At 40.5% G+C, this 17,236-nt stretch overlaps 1 protein-coding gene across 1 annotated transcript; it reads left to right on the top strand.

Moving 5' to 3' along the window:
* The first annotated feature begins 4,529 nt into the window (after positions 1–4,529).
* On the top strand, positions 4,530–16,898 carry abhd15a (abhydrolase domain containing 15a). The gene is made up of 3 exons (XM_061046438.1): positions 4,530–5,489; positions 13,040–13,392; positions 15,100–16,898. Exons 1-3 carry the CDS (start codon positions 4,968–4,970, stop codon positions 15,743–15,745), a joined length of 1,521 nt encoding a protein of 506 aa, XP_060902421.1. The 5' UTR covers positions 4,530–4,967; the 3' UTR covers positions 15,746–16,898.
* Positions 16,899–17,236: the final 338 nt, after the last annotated feature.

The following is a 17,236-nucleotide window of genomic DNA, read 5'->3' on the forward strand; positions in this document are numbered from 1 at the left end:
TACATATGCTCTCAATTCATATTTACTGATGTTATAAAAAGGCAAGAGTGCAAAAGTGTACACAATGTGTTTGGATTTGTTTCTCAGATATTCACCTAGAGTAGAAGAAGAAAGGAACACATCTGTCTGTTCACGGGTGTGAGTCAGTCAACAGCAAACCTACATCATAGTCCGAGTTCAAGGGAGGGACATGTACAGCAACACCACATAAATAGATGCCGATGTTTGGAAAAAGTTCAAGCGAACCATGACGTGAGTTCATGTGGTTGTATTTACAGGTTTGGTGAGAGGAGATGCAGGGTAACTTTTTGGCGTTTTTGTGTACTTATAGGTGGGATGTCTGAGTTCTGATTAGTACTGACTTTACCCCAAAAACAATCCAAAATAAGTCCCAACAAAAAAAAAAACAGTCTGAGCCAGGATCTCGCTCCAGTTCCCTTTACGGTAATCTGTTTGAATTCTGAGGTTGGAATGGTACCATCACGATTTGTTTTGATGTCAAAAGTCGAGGCCGTGCCATGGCAACACCGGCATGAGGGGTGGAGCCTGGAGAGGACGAGGAGGAGGGAGAGAAGGCAGGACAAGGATGCTTAAGACCAAATGAGGAGTCTCCATTTTTACAACTCCACTATGAAAATACTCCTAAATAACCACAGCTGGACTGCATCCCCACAGAGAAGACACTAACATTCAAAATACAGAGGGGAGGGACAAATTATATCCAAACACAAACTGTAAACCATGAGTCACAGGGCTACACAGAGCACAATCTGTCTTCTTCATTGGTTTAATGACTTTGTCAGTGTCTTTACTACCTTTTTCTCATGGTTGTCCTTGTGCTGTAGTAACTTGAGTATAAACCTTTTCTCTCATTCTGTCACTGTTAATTCCGATAATGGATATAACATGTATGTTGTCTGGTGTGATCCAGTTGAGCTCAGTAAGTTAGAGGTTGAATTCTGAAGCAAACTGTGCAGAAAAGCAAAATCACTCTTGATTCTTTGAGGAATAGTTTGTCATTTTGGGTGAGAAGATTAAAAACAAGTGTTACATCAGTACCTCATATTTGTTCCTGAAGCTTTATATGTAACAGCAGCTTTCTAAGTAAACAAAAAAAATGCAGCAGCAGAAAAAAAGCTAGCCTTGCTTGTTCATGTGTGGTTAAAAATGCTAGCACTGGCCTCCAATAGAGCACATTGGGTGATGACGTTTAGATTACGTGAATGGTGCACCAACAGTTAGATGACGTGCAGGTCATGGAGCTGCTCATGTGAAGCAACTCAGTAAGATTCAGGGGCAGGCTGTCCTGACATTTTGGAGAAATTTTCAGGAGTGCATGTGTGAAAACAGCTTGTGTGTAACTTACCAACCTATCTTACATGACTTATAAGCTGACAATCAATGCTGCCATGGTGAAAATGCATTTCTGAAGACTTAAAACCAGTAAGAAAGTGTCTGAATTGAATCACCTGCACCTTCTGAAAAATGGCCATTTATAGATCCTCATTTAGTTTTATGACTTCACTCACCTGAGCTTGACAGGAGAGTGTCAGTAGTGAGGGTTTTTGTTTTTTCTGTCGTATTTACACAAGACACTATTTTCACTACTTTTCCTTTATACACTTGATTTCATTAAGCTTAATTTATATTGCTCTATTTGCTCCATTATATTAAATGTACCTACTCTGCAACATTAAAAACATGTACTTTTCAGCAGAACTGTAGCCAGTAGACTTCATTCATTAAACATAATGTAGGATAAAGTGCAACCTCCAGGCTATGTTCTCATTTTGGCCCATTCCTTTTTATATTCTTTCAGCACTCCGGGGAAATGACTCCAGATTCTGCCTGTGAAAGCATGTTTGATTGTAGATTAAGTTTGTGTGAATGTGTTCATCGTTCATCTGAGGTCAGTGAGAAGTTACTGGGTTAGTTTCTTCCCCATCTCTTGCCTCGAGGAATTCATTTTGCATTGATCTAGAAATGTTCTATAATAAAATTTGTTTGGAGAATAGAAAGATTATGGGTGTGTAATCTGTTTCACTTCTCAATCATTTGAGGTTAGATGCCTTTAATTTGAAGTAAGTTAACATGATACTACATGCTGTCACTTCTGAGGACTACATTTTCAACAAACATCCCTCCTCATAGTTGACCTTACATTTGGTTGTTATAATATGGATTAGCATGTTTTTGTGCCTGTGCTTCACATGTCTCCAACCAGATAATCTTTCTGTGTATTTGTCAGTTGTCAATAAACTTTAAAACCAGGGTCAGGGTCTTCAAACACAGAACAGCCGAAGGTATTTGTTTTGAGGCGGCCTTTGTGACATTTCACAGAAGGCTGAGTCCTTGATCGAGTCGTCAAGATCAGCCCATGCTACCTGGTCATCCAAACTAAGTACGTAGCTGTCTAATTTTGTCACGAGATTCAAATGAAGTTGTTGACCTTTCTCGTACCTCTCCTCTCAATGCAAAGTGTATTACTGTATTCCACATGTGTCTTTGTTTCGAGAGACCTACTGGGAGTCAATGACTGTGAGTCTGGACAACTTATGCAGGGGGAATGTCTTTTGCAAATGAAAATGCTCTAAGTAAGATATCTTTCATTTGCAAACCTGGATGTCATTGATCTGATCCACATATGACTGATTTTAAGCATTGTTTATTTAATAGACAAGGCGGTCATCAGAGTGATTGCCTAAATTGAAACACAATCATTCAAAATGTGTTTTTTTGCTGTCCCCCCCCCCCCTCCCCTTTGGTGACTTCAATGTATTTCTGAAAGGCCTTGAAAAACAAAAGATCATGTCAAGTAAAATATGACATCATGGAAAACTGTGATACATGTTTTCTGAAACTGTTTTCAGAAAAAAAAAATATTACACAAGGAACACAGAAGTTTTCACTTAACCTCTTGAACCTGAAGCAGTTTTTTAATATTTCTTGCGTGTCTTTGCCAGGCAGGTGATATTGAGTTATTATCATCCCTTTAAGGTAAAAAAAACATCTTAGATGTTATTGAATGAAGAAAAATGCAGGTTGAAGGTCAATGAGTCATCATGACCCAAATAAATGTTGTTAAAAATACGTCAACAATAAATGTTGTTGTTCTACAGACCACCACTGAGCCTTTGACATAATTGAGGGATGATCTTGCCAAAGGGCTGCAACAGCTCAGTTGGTTATCAAGGGAAGTGTCTCATGATCAGAGTCTAGCATGCAGAGGAAATTACCCCCCCCCCCCCCCCACACACACACACACACACACACACACACACACACACACACACACACCAGCTCTACAGGGCAACAGCTGCTCTGGCATTCAAGTGATGTGTAAAAGAGATCCTTCAAGCCACCCAACTAGTCTTTATCCTGTGCTCGGCTTCTCCCATTTGACCATTATCTTTTAGCTTATTAACAGGAAATAATATGTGCCAATGAAAGTTGGTGAGTCTACTCTTAACTTCTCTTTTTTGTATGTTTTCTGCTACTTGCACACAATCATGGCAGACAGTTAATGCTCAGCTGTCAGCCGCTCTTTGTTATTCCTAACGAACAGGTGGCAAAGCTACAGCTTTCCATGAAATCTATCAATCTTACAGAGTAGCACGTCATCTGTTTGTCACTGATTACTGTGCCAATTGGACATAATTGGGATCTTTTAATAGTTTCCAATGGCTTCTGATTGTTTTGCCTCAGAATATGAATACAGTGACTAACGGAGAAAATAAATGTTGTTTGAGCCATTTGTCCATGTGAAAAAAAATCTATATTGTGGATGTTTGTCTCTATTTTCCCTACATCATCCAACATGTCTGATTACAATTTCAAATGCTTAATCTTTTCAGTTCCTTGCTCTTGTCATTAATTATTAATCCATTTAAAAGGGCTATTTTTTCTGTTTGCGTTTCATAAATAGCATCAGGGGGTGCTGCGGACGAGGAAAATAGCAGAGAGGATGTTATCACATTACATCAATGTTATGAGCCTGAATCAAACTAGATGTCTGCAGAGCTCACTGTGCACAGAGAGCAGTGGCCTACTTTCACTCTTATCTTCAACTTCCAGTCACAAAAGTGCAGACACTGAGCAAAACATTGCAGTGTTTAGTCAAATAACAGAAACCTGCTTGACAGGTTACAATATTTTACTTTGAAAGCTGCTCACACTGTCTCGGGATGTCATGCTTATTTCATTTGTGCCCTCTTTCTCTAATTATTTGCCTTTTTTGACGAATTTTGGGGTTCATTCATATCCATTAATGGTCATGCGCACAAACTACTTCTATTCTGGTAGGTCTCAGAGAGAGAAAAAGAAAAAAAACGGGGGAATCATGACAGGGGTCCATGTTTTAAAAACGATGTACCACATCCTTGATATGCAGTGAGCAATTGAATGAGAGGCTTATTAAAGAGGAGAAAATCGCGGGCAGTACCTGCTCTCTCTTAAGGAAGTGTGTGTGTGTGTGTGTGTGTGTGTGTGTGTGTGTGGGGGGGGGGGGGGGGGGGGTGTAAAAGATTGGGGGCGTTTCTCTCAGTACCGGCGCGATGCTCGCAGACATTTCTTGCGCTCCTAGCTGTTGGACTGAAGCACCGGTGGAGCGCAGACCTGCTCAGAGCCCGTTAGAGTATCAGTGCATGAAAAAGGGACGGAGTCTCCTCGTTTATCAAGAATGGAAACGTGAGGTTCATTGTTGAATGAGCTTTAACGACAGAAACGCTGCGTAACCGAAACAACACGCCTGCAAGGAAGAGGGGCTTGTGCGCTTTGGCACAGGAGGGAAGCCCTAGGTTCAAACACCAGCTGAGCGTTAAGGACAATAACATTGGCTAATTTCAACCCTGAGAATGTTAACTTGGACTATTATCCGTAGTTTTAATTCATAATTTTTAACTTAACACTTAGAGTAAGGGGAGGATATCGCCCATATTGTGCTCATTCGGCTTCTTCCAACCGTGCCAATGCTGGGATGGCTTGTAGCTCTGTGCATTACGATCCTGGTGGTCCTAATCTGGCCAGGCTCCAAATATTTTGGCAACAAGAGCAAGACGGATACTTTGCTTCAAGGATTTGAGATTTCTCAACAGGCAGCGAAGGAGAACACCGGGAGGTGCGACTCAGACCGAAAAGGGAGCGACGGGACCGGCGAGAAATCACGCACCGTGGCATTCATCTGCAAACCGTCAGCTCTTGCAAACTATCTCCTTAAAAACTGCAGGACTTTCAGTAATTTCACACCTTGTTTCGGGTGGACGTGGAAGGCTAGCGCCTTACTGCAGAGTGTGTACGAGGCGTGCTGGCCGTACGACAGCCCGGTCCAGTTCGTGCGGGACAACCTGCAGCTGAGCGACGAAGGGCTGGTGGCCTTGGACTGGGCTGTGCCATCCTATCAGAAACGACGTAGGACCTCCAGTCACTCCACCAGTCCGGTCCTGCTCATCATACCAAACTCTTTTGGGAAGATCACAAGAAATGTGTTAAAGGTAAACTTCACTTTCTTGGCTTTCCTCACAGACATTAGACTACGCAGTAGCCCACATAATAAGGAGATGATAGTACTTGTGTAACCATGAAATATGTTTAGAAACTCAACAACCACTTAAGTTGTAAAAGATTGATGAATTAACACCAAATTCAATTGAACGTTCCCTATAAAAAGTCATTGAAACATTTCATACACTTGCCAGTTGTACAGGGAACAATACCTCCTTAACAACATGTGTTTACCACAACTCAGCTTCATAATAAATAGCAGGTATGGAAGATTCTGTGTCTGTATAAACTATCAGCCTCATAAATCATGACATTCATAGGAACCCATGTGTATCGATTTCCTTGACAAAGGTCAGACTTCGTTTAGTAAATACTTCTTCAGCTGATTCGTGAACTTTAAAGTTCACAGAGCAGGAAGATTTGTCTCAAATCAGCGTTTCAGCATGAATGAATGTGCTAATGACTCAGTTTCTTAAACATCTATACTTTCCAAAACAAAAAAAGTGTTGACATTAACAAAAAAGAGAGACTAGACAATGACAAAAGCAAAAAAATAATAAAAATGAAACCAAGGTCTATAGACTAGAAACATGCAAGACACATATTGAATGCCTAAATCATTTACAAAATGTAATCTAGCCAAAGGTCAGATACATATTAATTTAAAAAGACATTTGAATATGTTGTGCATGTGCATTAGAACAGGCCATTTTTGGCAAAGGAGACACTGTGAGATTAGGCCAAGGGAAGCTCAGTTTGATGGGGGAAAAAAAGCTGAGCAGTTAAATGAGCAGATGCGAAGGCAGCACCAGTCTTTCAAACTGCTCTTTCAATACACTGACTGAGGTAATTGAGTGAGGTATTACAAAGCATCGCTTGACTTTAGGGGCTATGGGGAAGAGCAGCACAGCTCATCGTGAATGCCAGTTGGCTTTCGCCCCACTCCAGGCACCTGGTTTCACCCAGTTCACATCATTTCATACTTCTATGTGTGCAAATCTCGTAAAAGTTAACTCAATGAAACAACAACCCTACAAGTATTGGGTACTCTCTACAAACCCAAACGTGTTTGACCTTAATATGAAGTGAAAAAAACATTTTTTTTAGGTGATGAAATCTAGGATAAAGGAAGACAGAGGAAAGGGAAATGGGCAGAAATATAGGCAAGACTAATATAAGAGTGTTAGAGCATTACACATAAGTGTAGACTGAACAATCATGGAGAATAGCTGTTACATTTAGACAGATCTGCCTTGAAGATTTTCTTTTTTTAGGGGGCCATCATCAGAGAGAGTATTTGTAATGCTGTCATCCGGTTCCGCTTGGGAGGATTGAAAGCTGAGGCACCACAAGGGATATACACCAATTAAGATTGCTCCTGTCACTGTTGAGACTCACTGTGCAGAACGCCCTCTCTCGCTCTCTCTCTGCGCGTGTGCATGTATGTGCATGTATGTGTGTGTGTGTGTGTGTGTGTGTGTGTGTGTGTGTGTGTGTGTGTGTGTGTGTGTGTGTGTGTGTGTGTGTGTGTGTGCCAGAAAGACAGATAAAAAGTGCAAATGTTTGTGTGGGCTTATACACATATGGGTCTATATCAGTAACACAGAGCACAAAGGAGAAAGAGAGAGGGGAATGTAGACTCTGTCCCCCTGCACATTTCAGTCATGTATATTGTATACAGTAGCTGACAAGAGTCATTTAAAGTTTTTATTTATTGGACATGGATTAAAAAGTGTTAATGCTACATTTTATAATGTACTCACTCAGATTTCTAAAAATCTGTTTTTTTTATTCTTTCTTTCTGCAGCAAGACACACACACAAGACATGTACAGCAAGAAGACATTTTCAAAAAGCTCTTCCTCTTGTTCTCACGTATCACTGTCAAGCATCATTATATGTTTTAATTTAATAGCGAATGATAGTAAAACACTAAATACAAGGAAGTTTGCTTATTGGCTTTCTTTTCGAGAGTTAGAAATGCGGCTGCTTGCAGCAATCCTAACTGTCAGTAATCTCTGTTTACAGATTGTACATTCAAATGGTAGAATCTGTACACACAGGAGTGAACTGGTTGTACTGGTGAAGGCATCCGTCTTACAAGACTTGGTTCTAAATATGTTAGATTTTAGTGTTGAGTTATTCTGGCTTACGTTTGAATTACATTTGTAGGAATGTTGACTGTATCCTCCTCGCTCTCATCTGCGATAATCTCACAATGATTATAATATCTTGAGAAACAGATATCTGCATGCAAGTGTCAGCTAACAATCATTTCTAGATCAAAAATGTCAGCTTGCGCTATGAATCTGCTTGACGCTTTGTCACGAAAGCCAATCAGCTTTTGGGTTTCAGGACTTTCTTGAATGCATCATCTAGGTACACATGCTGCTATTTCAGCAAACTTAAGAACGGTCAATGCATTCAAAGGCAGATGTTTGCATAGACTAGCTAGCCTGGGTGTTTCCAGAGAAATCCACCACTCACACTACACTCACTTTTTTCTTGTTTTTATTATCATTCATTTGTCAGAGTGTCCAAAATAAAAAGATACTTATTATTTAATAGTATGGCACATAGCCCCAAACTCACACTGAACACTCACACATCACAGACACCCATTTTTATTCTCCGGATCACTAAGTAGTCACAATAGAAGGCATGTTTAATAAATGGAGGTGTGTCAGACATGTGAGTACGAGCCCCACATTCAGTAGCCTGTGATTACTGTTTAAAGCAGTGTGTTGAAAGGTAATAAATGTTCTTGGAAGCAGACATCCAGCTGGTGCAGCCGTCCTGCCTCATGTGGTTTACACATGTCACACTTTCCTGAAAGAGCAGATAGATTTGTGGCAGTTTGACCAGGATTTTGTGACCTACTTACACTACAATCACAAATGTGTTATTGTGGCACTCGTTTTACGCAACACATATTTTTCATTACATATGGATTTAATGTAGGGTATTATCTGCTCATTATGTGTTATTCCGCCTTCATTACTTCCATAATAGGTTTGTTGGACCATTAATTTTGCCTTTGCATGGCTAGAAAAGAAAGGCTTTGGAAATTTCCAAATGCCCTGTGGCATAGGAAAAGAGCTTAGCACCCGAGCAGTAAATGTGCGGAAAGTTTAACATTAACAGCCATTAATGGATCAGTGGGAGAGGTGATAGTAGCATTAGAAGTCAATCAGTGCTAGGTCGGACATTTCTCTATGTCAGAATCGTTCAATTTAGGACAAATTGCAAGAAACGCCCTCATTCTGTGGCTGCAGTAAGAGGCCAAAGAAGCAGATTGAACATAAGAGCTGTGTTTTCTCTCATTGTCTTGATGAATTCTGTATTTTTTGTTAACACTCCCGGGTGAAATCCTGATATATTTCCACATTGACATATTTTTTGTGGAATGGTGGCTCTTGTTTTTCAATCGCAAAATAATTTTACATGCAAAAATATTTTAAGGCCTTTAAGTACAAATCAGCTGGAGAGACAAATTGTTGCTCATAATTTTCATGCTTCACCTTTCAAAACACATTTTTATTTTAGCAGAAAATAACAATAACTTTTTTTTAACAAAACAGTACTTGAAGGAGGTACTTTTTATTTTTAATGCAGACAGAAAACTCTACATAAAGAAATTAGGGGTCGACCGATATTGTTTTTCCAGAGCCAATACAACACCGATATTTAGAATTTGCAATATTACAAACTCCAACACAAGACTTTATTTAAATTATCAACTGGATACTCTAATCCTGCTCCAGCCTGCTCTCGTCCCAGTTTGGTTCAGTGCCACCCGGCTTCAGTGTTGATTGGCTTTTACTCGTGTGACGTCCAGCCAATCAGACATTGTTGTGGGCTGGTTATTAGGTGAGACAGAGTGGTAAGTGAAAAAAGACCCAGCGGTAAAGACACACCTGTAGCAGAGCCAAAGTAGCGCACTTTTTAATGAATTAATGTTATCTTCAAATGTGTTGGAAAACGAGATATAGATTATCGGCCAAATATCAGCAACGATAATAGGCTGAGCTGATAATCGGTCAACCCGTACAAGTAATCATTAAAAAAAACATTTTAATGGAGGCTAACTGAACAAGAGCATTTTAGGCCCTAAGTTGTTCAAGTTACTTAACAGCTGTTCTGTAACTGATAGTGACTCTGATCTTTGAATGTATGCCTGTGTTGTTTATCACTTTGAAATCTAGCCAGAGGAAAAACTCTCTTCATTTAAAATACATTACAGTCCATCATTTGTCTGCCTTTGTAAGACTTCACAGCACCGTAACTCTGGGTTATCATGATTTCATAGGCTACTCCCTCAAACTGCACTGCGGTGTTTGATAGAGGGAGAAAAAAAAAAGATTTTTGTGTATCTGATGTAATGTCAGAGTTTCAAGACGAAACAGCTTCTGCTTAAACTGTACACACACAAAATTGATGATTCAAACAATTCAATGTTGGTCAGAAAAACACATTTACTATTAACTATAAAGTTTGCAATAATTGATCAATCAGTCTTTTTTTGTAATTCAATTGATTCCAATTCATAGCAAATGTTATCTTGAGACACTTATCGTCTCTGCAAAATGTCAGCAGCTGTTTTGCATGTTTGCCCGGTAGCAGTAATATCAGTTGCAAATGCGAGCATATGAAGTTTTACACAATATTATCACACGGCAGGATGAAGCTATCCTTTAGTCAGTCTACTTTATTTTCACATGAACTTATATACCTCCATATTTTAAATTGTTTAATGCAGGCATCGACTCACAGGCCTGTTGAATAATATTTTGGGCAAACGGTTGACCTGAATAGAGGAGAGGACATTGTAGTGCGATGCTTTGTTTTCTTTAAAAGGCTTTTAATCAAATAACATCCTTCATTTAACTTGATCTGAGGCCACATGTCCTGATGAAGCTGCTGAAGTTTGTCTAACATTAGAGGTGGTCTTACAGAGGGAGATCAGTGTGTTTAAAATGCCTCAGAGTGAATATTGTCAAACTTTAGGAGCACTTCTGTATTTATGTCTGCGTCATTGTTCCAGCACAGAGTGGAGTAGAGGGTGGGGAGTGTAAATGCTGTGTGTAAGTGTGTGTGTGTGTGTGTGTGTGTGTGTGTGTGTGTGTGTGTGTGTGTGTGTGTGTGTGTGTGTGTGGGTGTATGAGAGCTGGCAAGTTGTCCAGTGTCTGGAGTCCCTGCTGATGGAATTTGTCACTGAGCTGACACTTTGTCAGCTCTGGCAGAAAACTGCTGGAGAAGCTACTCTTTGTTTTCCTACTGTTTCTGCAATGAAGTTGAGCTCTCTTAAATGAATGTTTATTCTCACTGTTTACATGTCAATTCAGGACATGTATTGCCGGAAACGATAAATTTAGATTCAGAGAGCAGGTTGAATTCCTATATTTCTTTGAAATGTATCTGTGTTATTCTGTTAGTCTACCATTTTGTGTTCACTTCCTGTTTTATTTTGTAAATCCGGTGCTTTTGCATCATATCTAGTCTTACTTCCTGCCAATGTTCTGGTTCCCGTCTTTTGTCCCGACACACCTGTGTCTCATCTGCCATTAGTCTGACCTGTATATATACCACTGTGTTTCCACCAGCCCGCTGCTTGATTGTCATTGTCTCCTTCGTGTCCAGACTTGCCTTGTGTTTGCTTGCCCGGTTTTGAACTTTGAATTTTATGGATCTGCCCTTATTGGATTTCTCTGCCCTTGTTGACTGCCTCTATGTGTATGACCTAGTAGCATTGAAGTCAATTTTTCTCTTACAAACGGTTATTGGTGTCTTGAACTTTCCTCTGTGTCTAATACTGATTTTGAATTGTTACATTATGTGAAAACCTGGTAAATTGTTGTACGAAGGGCAGATTTGTTACCACATCCTTCCTCCTTTATGAGTAATCACCTCTCTTCTGAAGAAATGATAAATGTAACAGATATTCTCTAGAGAGTATATTTGGATCTATTGAGGTCTTCCTCCTCGTGGTGTTAAGTCTCTGAGCAGTTGTTACTCATCCCTCTCAGTGCAGTGAAATTGGGTGATTTAACAATGATCCCCGAAGTGTCTGACGATATAGTTTTACACCTAAACGCTTTATTAATACCTGAGCAGGCAGGCGTGAGTAAATCCTTTCACACTCACTTCATCTAATTTAATCTGAGCTGCTACATTCATCATGCGGCCCTGGCTCTCATGCAGATTAAAGTGAGAAATATTAAATCGCAGATCTCAATATCTGTGGGAATTAAACTGGGATCAAGGGATTCATAATATTCAGCATGGATCAAACATGACTCAATGTTTAAGGCGTAAGAGAAACGGCTTATGAATTAGTTAATACAAGATGTTCCTGTGTGTTAGTTCTGCTCAAATCCTTCCTGACATTCCTTGTGTTTCTACTGTTATGGATTTGATCATTCAGTCTACAGGTGTATTGAATGTTTCCTTTTCAATTTCAAGTTTTTTATGCAGAGGAGACTACGTTTTTGTACAGTATAGCCTTATGCTGAAGGTAAGGATTAATGAGGCGTGATGACATGTCATGAGTACTTTCGCTTTTCTGATTGACCGTTGGATATGATCGAACTACGTAGGCCTCTTTGCAATCTCTAATAATGATGACACCAATACTTAGCATGAACTAGTTAGAAAAAAAACAACCAAGTACTTTACACTTTGGAGTTTTATCATAATTTGTTATTCCATCAATTTTTCATATTACTTCACTAAATAACGATGTTCAGTGCCTTGAAGTTTGTCAACTTTAACAATATATGACACTCTTCAACGTAATGCAGTATTGCAGAAGGAGAAGTTGAGTAATACAGGCAGAGGCTGTCTGAGCTTCCTCTGGGTAGCTTATAAAATTGAACACAACATTATCCTCTATAAGGCATGTAGGGTGCCTGAGTACTGCCTACAATATTTGGACTCCCTCCATCTTCAAGCCGAGTTGCATCCTCTCCTGGTCATTCTTTTGTATGGTGGAGTTTGGACTGGTGGATCTACTTCTGGGGGTCCTTTTTTGGATTTGGATCAACATCTGTTAGATTTTAGAAACAAGCAAAGTTGTATTTTTAAATGGAGTGGAAATAGTTAAACCCATTTATTGAGTAGTAAAACATAGAAACACTCAATCCTGTAGTTTTTATGTTTTTATTACTTCTCCAACCAACTGGTTTATTTCTTTTTCCATACTTTTCCAATAAAAGAAGCCATCCATTTTGGGTGTTTCAACTGCAAAGATACATGGTATTGTAGAACATAATGGGAACAAAAGGGGGGATTGTGTCATTCTTGGTATTAGAGCTAAGAGACTAGGCTACACTTATGTAATCATGTGGCCTATTCAGAGTTCACTAAGAGATGATGTCAGCATTGTAAGAAAAAAACACAGTGTACAACCATCAACTACCTCATGTCCTTTAATGTTCACAACCTGAGTATTACTGTTCTGTTTTATGAGGGGCAAACATGCTAAAAACTGATTATATGTGAGGATTATATGTGATAAATCTGTATGTTTTTTCTCTCAACAGTTGTGTGAAACTGCACTCTCACATGGCTACCTTCCAGCAGTTTTCAACCGCCGCAGCCACAATGGCACCCCGCTCACCACCCTCAAACTGCAGCAGTTCGGCGACCCTGCAGATCTGCGCGAGGCTGTGCGATACATTCGCCATAGACAGCCTGCAGGGAGACTGTACGCAGTCAGCGAGAGCACTGGGTCCGGCCTGCTCCTGTCTTACCTAGGGGAGTGCGGATCATCCAGTTACGTCACCGCTGCCGTCTGCCTGTCGCCCGTGTTCCGCTGTCAGAGCTGGTTTGAGAGCGGGCTGTGCTGGCCGCTGCAGTGGGCACTGGTGCTCTACCAGAAGATATGTCTCAGCAGGTACAGAGGGGGAAACTAGAGAGGGAATGGAGACAGGCTTGCATAAGTTGTTACTTTGGAAATGTTTGGTAGAATGGTCAAGACACATTGTACCAAAAATGAAAAAGAAGTACGATTCTGGATTATTACAACATTTGTCTGGTTTAGATACAGCCCTCATTCTGCTGTTTATAACATCTATAAAATGATATTTGACAGAGAAAGAACCCCAGCCTGTCAGAGAACCAGAACGGTTGTAAATAAGTCAAACGTTTACCCAATTTTTTACAGAACTGACAAACATGTAGGCCACAATCTCTCTTTTCTCACAAGAAAAATGCCTTCATGTAAACTAAAGCAAGTAGACAAAAGTTGTTATACGCAGAATAAGGTTAGGCCAAAACGTTCCCATTCAAGCACTGATGTCCTTTGATTTAAACAAAAAAAACAGTGCAATGAAATTGCTCTGAGCACAAAAATTTTAAAATAACAGAAGAAAAGGAACTTATCTGAAAAATAAAAAAGCCCTTCTTTAGTTGGCAATTTCAAAGTGGAAATGCTCAAACATGGTGAATTCATAGAAGAAAAAATCAACAGCTGGGGGTTATTACTTAACTTGTTTATGTATGTGAATAATTGTGTTATCATGGCATGAAATAGCCAAATGAATAGAGGCAAATGGTAAATGGACTTTATGGCACTAATATAATACCTGCCTGCCAGTCAATGTGCTTTTACACACTGATCTCAGAGGCTGCTACATAAAGTGCTCCGCTGCTTTTCAGTACAAATAACATACCAGCACCAACGGTTATCCCTTTTGGGAGCAACTTATCGGTTGAGAGGAGACCCAGTCAACCGCTGAGCTACAGCCACCCCTAAAATATGTACTTTAGTTACCTATAGGTAAATGCATGAGAGGTTATGTTATAAGAGTGACTCTAAAGAATTCAACAATGACTTTTAGTGCCACATAGGAATCACACCCCAGTCCCCTGAATTAATGTCTGGTTTTCGTTTCATAATATATGGCTTCAATACTACATCATCTGACTACTCTGTCTTACTCCTTTTTAGCTATATTGCGATCCCTTGTGTCACCAATTAAGTTTAGTTTTTGCCATTGGGAACTATGGACCAGAAACATGAAGACAAAATTGTGTTGTAATATCCTTTAAATGACAATTAGTAACTTGCATAAATATATCTGAACTTATGTATTTGATAGAGGGTAATGTTTCGAAGGTGTAGATGCAGTTCATCAGGATCCTGTTATGTTGGGAAAAAGGTGCACTATGTAAAGAGAAGATAATGGTAATTCCCCTTGTCAACTCACCCTGGGGACGATATAACTCAGTGTAAACAGGATGATGAATAAAATGATGATGAATACACTGAAACAAGGACGATGATGACATTTCAGAGACCCAGCAGGGAGGCATGGTTAAAAGGGGATTGAAAGAAACAGCTGCAAGCAGTCCCTAACCAGCCACTGGAAAGACACAAACAATTAATAAACAATCAAGCTACTGCAGCAACAGATGGCCTGCTCAGTGTCAAGTCATTGATTCTGAGAGGCAGTGTGACCCAGGTACTGATGCTCAAATTAGAGCTACAGAGGGGTTGTGAGGCCCATGCGACTTTTCAGAATTGATGTGCTGGTTTTCTCTTGTTTTTTTTTTTTTTGCTTATTTGTTTGTTTTTGTGCGTGTGTGTGTGTACTCATAGGTACAAGACGGTTCTGGATGAGACCATACAGACTGACACCCTGTTTTCCAGCTGTTCCTTGCGGAGCCTGGAGGAGTCGCTGTTCTGTCAGTCTGGACTAATGAGCTCTGCCTCAGCAGCACCATCAGGGAGCTGCAACAACACATCAGGTGCCTGGGACACTTACTGGGAGCGCAACGAACCCTTGAGGGACGTGGACGAAGTAGCTATCCCCGTTCTGAGCGTGTGCGCCCAGGATGACCCCGTCCGTGGTGACACCCAATCCACAATCCCCTTGGAACTCTTTGAGACGAACCCACATTTTTTCCTCCTCCTGACTGAACGTGGAGGTCACTGTGGTTTCTCCACCCAGCCAGAGGAAAGTGCATTTAGCGCAGTTGGTTCTGCGGCGGTGCAAAACAGTGCGACTGCGAACCGTGGGACCATGTGGTGCCACAAAGCCCTGCTGGAATTCTTCAGGGCGACCACAGACTTCTTTGCGGCGGAGGAGAGAGCAAAGCAGCTCGCAGCGAGGAGGAGGGGGCTAGGGGGAGGGGCAGGCGGAAGAGTTTTCCGCCACCGCAGCGTCAGCACGTGTAAACGCGTGCCAGCGTGTTCCCATAACATCCATGCCATTTATAACTGGCAGAGATCCTACACCCGATAAGCAACCACTTCACTGATGCCTTGTGATGTCGTCTAGATTCTGGATGTAAAGGATTCAGGTTGTTGCCTGCATATTTGATACACTGCTTCAAGTGCTCTTCTAGAAAACTCAGCGTTTATGAAGAAGTAGCGTCAGTGACTTTCCTGAGGTAAAAGAAAAAAATGTTTGTTGTTCTCATAGGCTTGATGTGAGGCATTAAACACAGGCACAGTAAAAAAAAGATCAAGACAGGCAAACAGCTGACACTAAACTCTCAAAGTGGGACGCTGTATTTTCCAACAGACTGACACCACTCTTCACTGCCAGCTCTTCAACTGTTCTGCCACAGTTCTAATGTCACACAAACATACATCTGCCTCACGTTCTACACACTTTGCTCTACTTGCAAACACGACTGCACGATGTCGTGTGGGACACCTAAAAGCTTGACACCTTTTTTATGTTACTGTTATTCCTTTTCTGACAAAAAGGATGTTCATTTGGGAGCTAATGTGTTGACAGCACCGTGCCCTGACAGAAGGGAAAGTAAATCCAGTGAAATAAATAGAAATCAATTTGTGTTTGTGTCAAAGAGGATTAATAAACTTTGCGTTGTTATTGTAAACAGAGTTTACTGCGTGAGTTATAGGATGTCCTTCACTGTTTTGGTCCTGCGATTGCCACCCAGTCTACTTCTAGAGAAAATTCTGTGAAATGAGGTTATATTTTAAAGAGCAGAGTTTCTGAAAGCTCTTCTTTTTCTGTCTCATCACTTATTCTCTTTTGCTGCAGCTGCATGGCTGCTTTGGCACTGAAACTGAGTGTTTCAGACTTAAGCAGCATAAGGAGATCTGAGACATTTCTCAAGTCTCTGGAAATGTAGGTACTCAGCGCATCGGGGTAATAAATTATACAGAAGATAAATTATGCATAGTATTGTGTTGAAAGTGTTTAGAAAGGAGACCTTTACGGGATAGCTTAACAGTTTATAAAGCAGGAGGTTCAGACTCATGGATAGCAGAAGTCAGAACCAAAAACTACAAAGCGCTGTTTGTCAACTGATTATCATGTTTTATAAAAATTCTACACGCTTTTTAAATGTGTATAATATGACAGTATGTGATTGGAGTTAAAAACTATGAATTAATAAATTAAAAATGATGACAAACTGGGATATTCACTTTGTATGGTCAATGTGTCCTGAAAAGTGATTTATCAATAATTTTTCCTCATTTATTTTTTTAAGTTTATCACACTTAAGTTGTGATTCGTGCTCTTGGCAAACCCCTGCTGAGTCAGTGCTCTCAGACGCTCCCTTTTCTAGCCCAGTACCCACAGCCATGCCCTGCTGAGTGTGTGTTCGTCTTTGTGACACACTGTGTTTGTCCGCCCACTGAGCCTTATCCACTCAGACAGCTGGAACACAGCAGTGTACACACAGACACACACAAAATGTGGGCCTGCAGTCTCACTGGCAACACACATCCTCGCTGTCACACACACACACACACA

This window comes from Labrus mixtus, chromosome 9, assembly GCF_963584025.1.
Source record: "Labrus mixtus chromosome 9, fLabMix1.1, whole genome shotgun sequence".
Lineage (NCBI taxonomy): Eukaryota > Metazoa > Chordata > Actinopteri > Labriformes > Labridae > Labrus > Labrus mixtus.

Bases quoted from the DNA above. Each gene is read 5' to 3' on its own strand.
- abhd15a (XM_061046438.1), top strand. From the start codon at position 4,968: ATGCTGGGATGGCTTGTAGCTCTGTGCATTACGATCCTGGTGGTCCTA. The intron at 5,490-13,039 runs GTAAACTTCACT...TTCTCTCAACAG, and splicing joins TCACAAGAAATGTGTTAAAG to TTGTGTGAAACTGCACTCTC. The intron at 13,393-15,099 runs GTACAGAGGGGG...GTGTACTCATAG, and splicing joins CAGAAGATATGTCTCAGCAG to GTACAAGACGGTTCTGGATG.